Genomic DNA, 12245 nt, shown 5'->3' with positions numbered 1-12245 from the left:
AAAAAACACATTATTTTCCACATACTGTACATTTATTGTTTCTCTATGCCCCGCCTTTCTGAAACGTGTAGATTTTTACAAGGCTCATTGGTCTGAAAAGCAAGGTGTGCTGTGATTAGCCAGCTATCCAGTGCATTATGATTGGCTGAATACCTCAAGCATGTGACGGAAATGTTACGCCCCTACCATAATGTGATGATGCCCTGTCAGGCAGGAGTGACGATTCAAAAACATGAAAACCCATTTTAAACGAGGCATTCGTTGCATCCAGTGGGGACATAATTACTGATTATAATGACTTATACTGTCTTTTTACGTGTTGCGTTGCATCGCGCCGCGTAAACATAAAACCATGTCTGCATTTGTGATCGGAGAAATGACAAACAACAAGCCCTACTCTACACTGACTAGAGTGAGCAGTAGAGTGAGCAGAGGCCGGGGGTTAGAGTGAGGAACGGCCGGAGGGCTAGAGTGAGCAGAGGCGGCGGGCTTGAGAATGGCGCAGCCAGCGGATTCGACGAAGGAGAGTCCGGAAGGCTTGTGGCAACCACATGTGACGACCCCGGGCTGGACTCCGCTTTGTCCACGGGGAAAGCCGATCCGGTGATCCACAGTGCAAAGTTGTTGTATTTCATCAGCAACCAGCACGGATCAGCTCCAGGCATGACGAAGCAGATATCGTCCTCTTTTGGAAGGCCAAAAAAAGTAGTTTCGCTTTCACAACGAAACACACAGTGCCTTCATGACATGGTGGCGGCAACAACAATACTACAGCGAGAATAAAAGTTATGCCGCCTTTCTTTGCGTAAACAGTTGGGGCAGCATTATGTAAATCTTCCCACATCGTGAAGTAGATATGTGGGGGTGTGTTAGAACGAGCCGTTTTAGGTAGGCGTGGCTGACACTTAACTTTTATAAAGAATATCTCTTTGGATTTGAGACTTTAGTCTTTTCAACTTTGCAGATCTTCTTTATGCACCAAAAGCTTGTAACACTCCAAAGAGAAAGGAAAAATGTAAATCGCATCATATGACCCCTTTAAGCAAGGTACGAAGAACATCCAGCTGAAATAAAAACTTTAAAAACGTTCCTTTTTACCCTACAATTACCAGATTATCAATTACTGGGACTTATTTTCATGTGGTTCCTTGCAATACTATGCTATGACCTGAAAATACTTTTTCCATAGTGCATGATTTGTAAACTAATACATTTTGATATTTGCATCACATGGTAAACTTGCTTGGTAGCTCACCTGGTGCAGTGTTGCACATGCTATGCAGATCCAAGAGCTCAAAGCCTTGTAGAAGGGTTAACCTTCTGGAGAAAATTGGATGCAACGCAATATCATTTTGCAAAAAATGTACAAAGGCATGTTTTATTCTTTACACTGGGCTGTTTAATGAACCCACATCTATAATAGAGAAAACATTATATTGCTTACAGCGACTTTTGTTGACTTGTCACTTGAAAAGTGCAGTGAAATGAACCCAGAGCAATGTATTTACTGTTTTGCAGAATCTTAGTCATGTATGTAATGTAAATGTGCCAAATGCACAGACTTGATTTATTTTTAGTGCAGTGAAGTTTTTTTTTTTTTCGTAATTTTTAAACAATTTTCTCTCTTTCTGTTTGTGTCATAGATTTAGCCAATGGGGACGTGTATTTGACTGTTTTGTGTGTATGCATGTCGCCCTTGCAGATCAAACCCTGGTAAGAAAATTTGTCAACAGTCTGTCTGTTTTGCTCTTTCTCTGATTTCAGTAAATGAAAAGTTCATTTGTAATTTTTATATTGTGACATGCTGTGACATGACATATGTGGCATCATTTCTTGATTTGTGTTATTGAGATATTATGTTGTTTTAATAACATTTACAATATTTACACTGATGTTTAAATAATTGGGGTTGTTATTATAATGTTTTTGTTGTTGATTTCTTTTTCTTCTATCTCTCTTTGCACTCAGAATAGTTGACATGCCACCTGGGATGGTGTGTGTGTTCTCTTCTCTTTTCTCTATACTGTGTTGCTGCATGGTCACCCAGAGCTCTGCTTCTTCTTACCATCACCCCACTTTCTTGCGCAATGACACCTACTTCGAGCACCTGGCTTTGCATCCTGACCCTAAATTGGGTCGGGTCTATTTAGGCGCCCGTGATCGGCTTTACCAGCTTTCTTCTGATCTTCAGCTTGAGGCAGAGGAAGAGACGGGGCCTGTGATAGACAGCCGTGACTGCCTGCCCCCAATTAGTGACACAAACTGCCCACAGGCAAAATGGACCAATAACCACAACAAGCTACTACTCGTGGATCCTTATAGTCAGGAGCTCATCAGTTGTGGAAGTGTTTATCAAGGAATATGTCAGAAACGAAGTTTGGATGCAGTGGGGGAAGTGCTTTTCTCTGCAGAGAGGCCTGTAGATACGCAGTATGTGGCGGCTAATGACCCCAATGTCTCTACAGTAGGACTTGTGGCGCTCACAAGAGGCCGTGGGAAACAACAGCCGGTACTTTTTGTGGGGCGGGGTTACACCAACAGCCAACCCCCAATATCTACTCGAAACTTAGTTATGGAGCCTGTTTTCTCATATGAAGAAACTTCAAAGTTAGCGGTGGCTGGGAGGCTTTCTGAGTATGACCACCATTTTGTAACATCATTTACCCATCGCTCGTATGTCTACTTCATGTTCTATCGGAGGGACTTACAGTCACCATCGAGAGAATATCGCACATATGTTTCCCGTATGTGTTTGGATGATGCTGCTTATTATTCATATGTAGAAGTTCCGTTAAGTTGCCGTTCAACTGGAGGAAAGAATTATAACCTCCTACAAGCTCTACATGTAGGCCTGCCAAAGTTACGTAAGGCTATGGGAGTAGAAAGCCCAACTGCTATGGAACAAGAGGTCCTGTTGGGGGTGTTTTCGAGCCATTTCGCCTCCTCCAGTCGGCCAAACGAAGAATCCGCAGTATGTGTGTTTTCGCTTGAGGAAGTGGATGAACATATCAATGCTACAAGAGATCTATGCTACACTGAAATGGGTCGTGCAGATGGAAAGGAGGTTGCATACATTGAGTATGAAGTCAAATCAAACTGTGCCAATCTTCCAGAGGTGAGTTTGAAACTGAACTAGTAAGTGTACTGCTTCAGACAACAGGTGTGAACAGATTTGTAGTCCCACTGTTACAAAATTTTTAAAAAGCATTTTAGAACTATATAGTCACCTGGTGTGATAAACACTAACGTCCTCTTTATCAGGTTGAACAAACACAGTCTCAAAATCAGAGACCTTACCTTCCCCAATCACAACTGGTCAGAGGAAACCCATTTTACTACCAGGTGTAAATGGCAATGCGTCTCACCTGACTCCTGTGATTCATGAAACAGATCTTAATTCCAGGTATAAACAGAGCCTACTTTCTCCAGTAGAAAATAACTATGAGGTTAAATTATGTTGGTAACTGAGGTTGTAGTTTCAGATCCTCCAAGTTGTGATCCTGTATCTGTCACCATTGTGTCCCTGAACATAGGAGTTAACCTCTTTGGCGGAAGCAAAACTATAATTGAACATGGCTTCATTCTATGATGACATCAAGTTCCACCACCCCAGTTGTGTAGCTATATTTAAATATTCTAAACTGGTCTGAAGAGGGTAGCTAACATACAGTTATTAAAAAGATCAGAGTAAGAACACAGTGATAAAAGAAAATTGATAAAGGCAACAAGACAAAAGGAACAAAAGAAAAATGTCAGTATGGTTTAAAAGGTCAAAGAACCTTTACTTGCACGCTACTGTTCAAAAGTTTGGGATCAGTTTGGGAAAGTTTGGGATATTTAATTCATATATATTTAATTATTTAATGTAATTGTAGCAAAGTTTGCAGATACGGGTAAAAAGAGGTGGGAGCGGCGAACATTCAAACAATTTAATAATAAAATAAAATAAACACAAAAAGAAAGTAAAGCAGCAGCCCCTCACGGACGACGGCTGCATAAAACATAATAAAAACCACAACAAAAGTCCAGGCTTGGTCCTCTCTAGTCTTGCAATGTCGTCACTCCTCCTTTTATCCTTCCGGAGCTCCTCCCTGGGACTTGAAACCAGTGAATGGCGCAGGTGTCACTTATTACCATTAAATTCCATCGGCCTCGCTCCGCTCCCACAGCTCTCGGCCCCGCCCCACTCGTCACAGTGATGAATTACATTTTACAATTTACAATTTTAGCAGCCATTACTCCAGACTTCAGTTGTACATGAAGAAATCATTCTATTTAGCTGATTTCGTACTCTGAGAAGTATCTGGAAAAAAGGTTGTGCTGCTTAATGAAATGTGGAAACTGTGATGCCATTTTTTTTAGGATTCTCTGATGAGTAAAAAGCATTTGTTTGAAATAAAAGAAATTGTAAATGTTTGTTTTTACTGACACTTTTGATCAATTTAATGCATTGTTGCTGAATAAAAGTATTTATTTATTTCAAGAAAAACAACAACAAAAACACAATAGTGAAATTTTATGGGTAATTTTGTTTAGGTTTGAGATAAAAGATACAAATGGTCTTTACTCTTTCTATAGTGTATAGCTGTGTAGCAGTGTGCAAAACATCATATTTATGTTGACTTTATACCTTAAAAGATACTTGACATGACTTAAATTTGTCAGTTTTAAAACAATATTTCAGTTATTACGCTTTGCTTTAATCTTTGACTTCTTTTCTCTCTACAGAACACTTTGGATGCTTATCCATGTGGCTCTGATCACACTCCTAGTCCAATGGCAAGCCGGGTGCTTGTGGAAGCTGAGCCAATATTTGACAGTCCATCTGTCCGTCTCACTGCTGTTGCTGTGAGTGTAAGGCAGGAACACACTATTGCCTTTCTAGGAGACTCCCAAGGAAATTTACACAAGGTATAGAAACTTTTTCAAGGAAATGCATGCAATTCTTCCATTTATTCTTAGTTTTTTTTCTGAGGTAAAAATACTTCAGAAAATGTTTTTGTTGGATTTACATTAGGCTGGTTATTTTGGAGGTTTCACGGAATTCCAGAATCACAAGAAACTGAGAAAATATGAAATTATCTTTAATTATCAAGTAATGTTTGAGATTTGTATTTATTTTTATGAGAAACCCACCATCTGGTGTTAAGTGCATCATTACAAATGGTCTTTCACAGGTGCATTTGATTCCCATTTCAATAACATACAGAACCTGAGGCTTAAATAGTCATCAGTATTTGTCATCATACTGAACTAAGTGACAGTTTGCTTAGAGCAATGTTACAGTAATGTTGCAGTCTATATTAATGTAGACTAAATGTACTAAAATTTAAGTGAAAACCTAAACTAGGGCAGCTGTGGCCTAATGGTTAGAGAGAGTCAGACTTGTAACCCAAAGGTCATGTTTAGTGCCGCTTGAGTAGTGGTGACATATGATGAATTCACAAAGAAAACAATTTGGGCTCCTGTTATGCCACCCTTAGTTGTCTACAGCCAAAATGATGCTTGTGTCTAATTTAATTGAAAATGGTACATAAGATAATAAATATGAAGCACCTTCATATTTTAATGCACTTTTCTCTTGGGTAAATGAGCAACATTGTTATAAAAATAGGCAAAGTCTTATGGATATTACAATATGACGTTTTAAAAACTATGTATGGTCATGGGTCTTTTAGATATTCATTGGCACAAGTGTGGAACAAGTTACCTCTGGATATTAAAGGTATTTTGAATATAGTTCGTTTTAGTTTAAAAGCTAAAAGTTGGCTCTTAAGTAGGTTGTTTTGTTGATGAATTTGTATTACGAACATGGTTATTTGTGATTGTAAATTTTTGTAAAGTACCTGGTTTTCAGCTCTCCCAAATGCTCTATCATGGTATGTTTGCTTGATGTTTTATCCCTACAAGAAGACTACCCTAGTGTAGTCTCTGGATGTAACCCTATGACATATGGAGACTGGACCTATTGCAAGAGTAATAATTTAATAATTTTAATTTAATGCTCCTAATTGAAAACATTTTAATTCCTCCTCAGTTTTGGTCAGAAGGTGTGTGTGTTTGTGTGTTTTTTCCCCAGGTGTTTCTTGGCCCAAAAGGTGAGGTAGAAGAATATGCAGTAATCTCCATCCATCCCAGTACACCAATAAGCAGAGAGCTCAGGCTTGACCATCAAGAGAAGCATCTATACATCTTGACAAGTAACATGGTAACTATCAAATTACTGAAGTGGAATTGGTAGTGCCAATGTTGTTACTTTTTGACAAAGTAATTCTTCAAGGTCATGCATAATTACTTTCATTTACTTTCACTTATCATTAAACCTGAACTAAACAAAACTGAACAAAAACCTTAATATTAAAGGGATAGTTCACCCAAAAATTAAAACTGTCCAAACTTGACTTTCTTCAAAATATCTTCTTTTGTGATCCACAGAATGAACAATGTTGGTAACCAAACAGTTTTGGTTCATATTAACTTCCAGAAATTCTCAGGACTAATTTAAGAATTAGCAGGCCATGATCAGTGCTATTCTCTAAGGCTTTAGTTTAGAAAAATCAAGCTTGTAAAGTACACAAATATATTAACAGGATACACCGTTTGGTGCAGAGACTATAAGGAAAATAGAGTTGGTCTCTCAGGGTAATGAAATGTAATCACAACCCTGTAGACAGAAAAACTGACTGACCAATGAGAGATGGATTTTGGCCATATTTTCCTAGCTGTACGGTCCAGCAACCCAAAGGTGATGCTAAAACTATTTTAACGATATTGCTTGAATACACCAGAAAAGCAACATTATATATGAAGATGCTTGAATTTGCACAGGAAAAAAAAACTGAGTGAAAAACTCCCATCTGTTTCATTCCATAAATAAATGATCAGGTTTACTGATCAGATTACTGATAAACAGGACTGTGCCATTGACAAAAATGTGTGTTGCTTCTCTGACCAGAAATTACAAATTGACAAATTAGGTAATATTGGTAATATAGTAGTAACAAATATTTGGTAATATAATGCAATTTAACATCTAGGTATGTGTATCCATTAGGCCTACTGGCCAAATATTTGGAGTAATAAAGATTTTTTGTTTTTGAAAACGGTGTCTTATGCTCACTAATCCAGCACTTACTTGTTTGAAACTATTGTAAGACTATTGTAATAATGTGAAGCATCATTACAATTTAAAATAACTGCTTTATATTTTATATATTTTAAAATGTAATTTATTCCTGTGATGGCAAAGACTAATGTTCAGAAGCCATTACTACATTAAATGATCCTTCAGATATCATTCATCAAATAAATGCAGCCTTGGTGAGCCTATATGTAGTATATTATTCCATCTTTATTTGTATTTCCCTGCAGTTTTTATTCATTAATTATTATTTTTATTACTGTGCTCACACAGCTAGAGAAGAGGCCTGTAGCAGAGTGTGAAAAGCATTTGGACTGTCAGTCATGTCTGTTGGCTCATGATCCATATTGTGGCTGGTGTGCTCTGGAGGGGAAGTAAGTTCATATTTGAAAATAACCTAGAATGCTTTATTTTGAATAGCTGGTTACTTGAACTCGAACACCGTGTCTTTATGCATCAGGTGTGGGCTTCGTAGCGAGTGTATGCGTGGGGATCAGAAAGATCAGTGGCTTTGGAGCTTTGACATAGAGCAACAATGCCTGAGTGTGACGTTTCTCAATCCATCCAACATCAGCCGAGAGGAGATGAGAAATGTGTGTTTCACATATTAACACATTTAAAAAAAATCCAGTTAAAAAAGTAAATTCAGTAGTACACGTTACATCACAATAAAATACGAGATGCATATATTTGTATAAGCTTAATTCACAGTGACCATTTTTGAGCACACAAACAACCATAACCAACTCTCTGCCTAGAAAGCATAATTTCAATCCTTACAAATCCAAATTGACTGTCTCTTATTCCATCTCTGTAAATTTCTTTTGCTCGTTTTAGCTCTCTTTATCAATCCCTGGTCTTCCTAGTCTGGAACGAGGAGAGCATTACTCTTGTGTCTTCCAGGACAGGTCAAGTTTAGCTGTAGTCACAGAGTCTGGTGTCACCTGCTCTTCTCCACACGTATATACATTGCCATCTGTGCCACCTGGTCAAGGTGAGAATATTGCTAGCTAAATTGTCATATTTGTTTTGTATGTTTAACACATTTGTTTTGACACAGGAGGTATGGACAGTAATAGTAGAAACATCAAAAACCTAATAGAAATAAACATTAGTGTTACACTTAGTATTAGTGTTTCATGAGCCACTGAAAGACAGTCCTCCTTTTGACACAGAAACATCTGATTCAGTACTCAGTTTTGTTCATGGTATTGATAATGTAACCAGTCTGACAGAGGAACACTTCTAGCCAAATGGGAGAGGTTGTAGGATTACATTGCTTGTGTGCCAAAATTTGTTTTATATACCTAAAAATGAAAGTGCATTCACCCTCACGTTGTTTCATACCTGTTTGCACTTCTTGCTTTACAAAAGAGATTTTGAAAAATGTGCTTCTGTTTTGGACCCCAGTGTTCTTTAAAATATTTTTGTGTTCCATAGTAGAACAAAAGTCATAAAAGTATGGAAAAATGTGAGGGTGACGCTTCTCATCCCATTTCAAAAACCACCACAAATATTTTCAGCTGAAATCAGTTAAACCCCCACATCTGCTAAATGAAGTCCCAGCAAGTTCAAACCTAGCTGGTAGTATGTGTCATCAAAGATGAACCAGTGAGACACATGATAAGATGAAAGTGAGAAGCACAATCATGACTCTGGAGGAATCTCTTCTTGCTAATCTCTTCTTCTTCTATCTGAATCAGATTTTTTTACAGTCACTCTGTCTCTACGGTTCCATGATGTTGTTGTGACTTCTCGGGAATTCGCCTTTTATGATTGCACAGCAGTCAAACAGCTTGCGGGAGGCATGCCGTGAGTTGCAAACACAGCACAAAAGAACTGCATTCTAATTCCTGCTAATTAAGGCCTCTATGTCTCATTATAAAATCCAGTGATGCATGGTTATTGCATTTTAAAATAAAGTTTTCTTAACCTGGTTTTAAAATTTAAAACTAAGATTTATATCTTTGTCTATATACACTACCTCTAGGTAATGATTTTGGATGCACTTTCTTTCTTTCGCAGCTGCCATGGTTGTGTGCAGAGTCGCTGGGGATGCAATTGGTGTGTGAACCAGCATATGTGTACCCACAAGGCTGTGTGCGATGAGGGACTGATAATCTATAATGAACATGTAAGTTATTACATCATCAGCAGTGCCTTCTCTTTATGCTTGTGTTTTGTTGTGGTGAAAATGACATGTCTCAAACTTGAGAACAGTGTTTCCTGCACAATTTTTTTAATAACTATTAAAACACATTTGACAAGTTTATTAACAGAACCAGGGGGCAGATTCACGAAACATTCTTAAGAATAAAATGATTATTAACTACTATGCATGTACTTCTTAAAAATGTTCTTATCTTTTTCTTCTCACACATTTTACATCATGAAGTGCTTGCCTCTTTAAAAATAGGTTCATGGACAAATATGTATTAAGATTTACAAGTGTAAAGTTTTGAATTTGTTGTATTAGATAAGGAAAGCTCTTGGGCAGGATAGTATACAATCAGACAACACAGTCTGACATTTAGAATTTCTGATATATTTTAGAATTTTTTTTGAGAATATTTTATATTTATTTAGAATTTATATCATAAGAACTGCAGAAAATCAGTAGAAAAACAAGCCGTCTATATATTGTCTTTATTCATAGTAATTTGTCATGTTTTGGGAAATTAACAATTTAATTGACTAAAATGTTCAATTGTCAAGATTGAGTAATTCCTGTAATTTGTTAATTATACTTTTAAAAGAATAAAACACAAATATCTGCTTGGTAAGGCTAACATGCACTGCATCGTAATTAGGTGGTCCACCATTGCAGCATTCTGCTAGGAATAGCAATGCTTGAGAATTCAAAGCCATGTTTCATAAGTCAAAATCATAACTAAAAAGTTTTTGCAGTGTAAAAATGTGGTTATGAAATTCTTTTTTTTTACCCGAGTACCAAAGTAATTTGTCATAGTTCCTTTTATGACCATCTCTCTTTATTTATTTTACTATCGTGTCTCTCTTGGTTTTCCCTGCACTTCTCACTCTTAGTGGAAATCTCTCCCCACCCTACCTCCTGCAACCAAAGCCTCTAGAGCTGCATTCATGACCTCACCAGTCACAACACACAAAGTTCCTGAAACCATGGCTCATACTAAACCTCCGACTACTGCCACTGCAATAACGGAAACTATAACTTCTGTACTGGAATCATTAACCTCTCCTGAACCTGTGAAACCAACACCATCAACTAAGATTTCTTCCACTTTCAAGCCGTCTGCTGTGCCCACAAGTGCCTTTCTCCCTTCTTCCACAGCTGAGACCACAGCACAGCCAGCTGCCACACTCTCTCTGCTAGATGAGATCCTCTCAGAAAAAGAGCTTCTTGTTACAGACATTGAATCAGTGGCTCTGAGGGAGACAGACACTGATGTGGTTACTCTTGCAAGTTTGGAAGTGGTTGTAAAAACTGAGTTTCCATCAGCCATCGAAGCTGCTGAGGAGCAAAGGATATCACTGCCGTCGTCATTGGCTGAAACAGAATTGCCACCGCTAATGGAGCCGGTCACACATGATAGTTTGCTTACCAGCACCCCTCACAATTTGGCAGAAACATTGAATTTGATAAATGAAACCCAAACTACAGTTTTACCTTCAAATTCAGAACCAAACATGTCTGATTCTGAAACCAATGACTTTTTGCCTATGTCTGAGAGAATGTCACCTGCCGTGCCTTCAGAGAATAGGATAAACACTGACCGTGAAGTGGCTCATTTGGCTCCAGAGGAAACTGAGGAGGTGGATCAATTAGAAAACGACAACGCAACATTTTCTGCAGCTACAGTCTTATCAGGGGATGGAGAATCCGACGGTGATCCCCCAGTATTGCTCCATTTGCGAAGTACAGACATAGATGCTGATTACCAGTATGACTCAGCAGATTTACCGGTGAGTCCGAACATCTAGAATTGATACCAAGTAATATTATTAAATTAAAGTAATTGATTGATTCAGATAATACACATTTCATCATTTGGCCTAATGGCAAATCAAATTATAACCCTGAAAGAAATGTAGAATTTAGTAGTAGAATTGATTTTTCTACTTCAGTTTTTTTCCGTCATGTAAATCCTTTATCTCCTAAATTCCCTTCTCCTACTCTTTTTCACTGAATGATGTGACACAGTACGATAACAATTGTATACTCCCATACATGCTTGTGTGTGTTAACATATAATTGAACTGTGTTTTTTTAAATCAGGCTGACGAAGGCACATTTGTCAATTGGGGGGCATCTGCCTGCCCATGTGTGGAGAAGATTCAAGGATCCTCTCTGCTTCCTGTCCTAACTCAGAGAAAAATCTCTCTGCTGGCCCGCAACTTGCATCTCTATCAGGTAAAAATAAATAATCATCCACTTCTTTCTGATTTAAAAAAAATATATACGTCTGCATTTTAAAAAACTGTTTAAACACACACTTGTGCCTAGGATAAAGAGCTGGTGTACGAGTGTGTATTGGTGATCGAGGGGCATACTGTAGTGGTTGATGCAGATGTGACGCTGAATGAAGCAAACCCTTTGCTGTTTGACATCAACTGTCATGCTCACCAGGTACCACAACAACATAATACAAAACATGATTTGTGCGCATTATCTGAGCATGCTATGACACCCTCATAATATAATACACAAAAAACATACTCTAGTTCAAAAGAGTGCACATTTTGAATGCCTTCCTCATCTATCACACCTAATTCAACTCATCTCATTAGTAGAGACGGCAAGACTTGGGCTATGCCTACACTACTTCAGATACATTTGAAAATTCATCTTTTTCTCTACATTTTGGCCTTCCATCCACACTGAGAAGGCTTTTTTGTCCTACAAGATTTTTGAAGAAGCTCTTCCAAGTGGATAAATTTGTAGTGTTCGCATTGTAGTGTGGACTGTGAAAACGGAGGTATTTGAAAACTATGGGCATATGTTCAGTCATGTCACGCATATTGTATGATAGATATTTGTTTATACCAGAATGTGCCTTTCATGTGCTGTTTACTTTCACAATTTGCTATGCATGTATATATATATATATATATATATATATATATA

At 37.8% G+C, this 12245-nt stretch overlaps 1 protein-coding gene across 4 annotated transcripts in view; it reads left to right on the top strand.

Moving 5' to 3' along the window:
* Positions 1 to 12245, top strand: part of plxnb1b (plexin b1b) — a 49826-nt gene that overhangs the window by 17154 nt on the left and 20427 nt on the right. For 3 of the 4 annotated variants that reach the window (XM_016273669.1, XM_016273666.1, XM_016273667.1), the window contains exons 2-13: positions 1644 to 1713; positions 1969 to 3115; positions 4729 to 4911; positions 6080 to 6208; positions 7415 to 7515; positions 7602 to 7734; positions 7979 to 8135; positions 8845 to 8953; positions 9167 to 9275; positions 10187 to 11083; positions 11397 to 11531; positions 11625 to 11747. In XM_016273669.1, the coding sequence (XP_016129155.1) occupies positions 1979 to 3115; positions 4729 to 4911; positions 6080 to 6208; positions 7415 to 7515; positions 7602 to 7734; positions 7979 to 8135; positions 8845 to 8953; positions 9167 to 9275; positions 10187 to 11083; positions 11397 to 11531; positions 11625 to 11747 (3213 nt within the window). In that variant the 5' untranslated portion in view covers positions 1644 to 1713; positions 1969 to 1978. The remainder of the gene's footprint in view (positions 1 to 1643; positions 1714 to 1968; positions 3116 to 4728; positions 4912 to 6079; positions 6209 to 7414; positions 7516 to 7601; positions 7735 to 7978; positions 8136 to 8844; positions 8954 to 9166; positions 9276 to 10186; positions 11084 to 11396; positions 11532 to 11624; positions 11748 to 12245) is intronic. The other variant, XM_016273668.1, reaches the window with a different exon arrangement.

The sequence above is a fragment of the Sinocyclocheilus grahami genome, unplaced genomic scaffold (genome assembly GCF_001515645.1).
Source record: "Sinocyclocheilus grahami isolate Dianchi unplaced genomic scaffold, SAMN03320097.WGS_v1.1 scaffold80.1, whole genome shotgun sequence".
NCBI lineage: Eukaryota > Metazoa > Chordata > Actinopteri > Cypriniformes > Cyprinidae > Sinocyclocheilus > Sinocyclocheilus grahami.
Note: the sequence above shows the minus strand (reverse complement) of the source record. Positions and strands in the feature narration are given on the sequence as shown.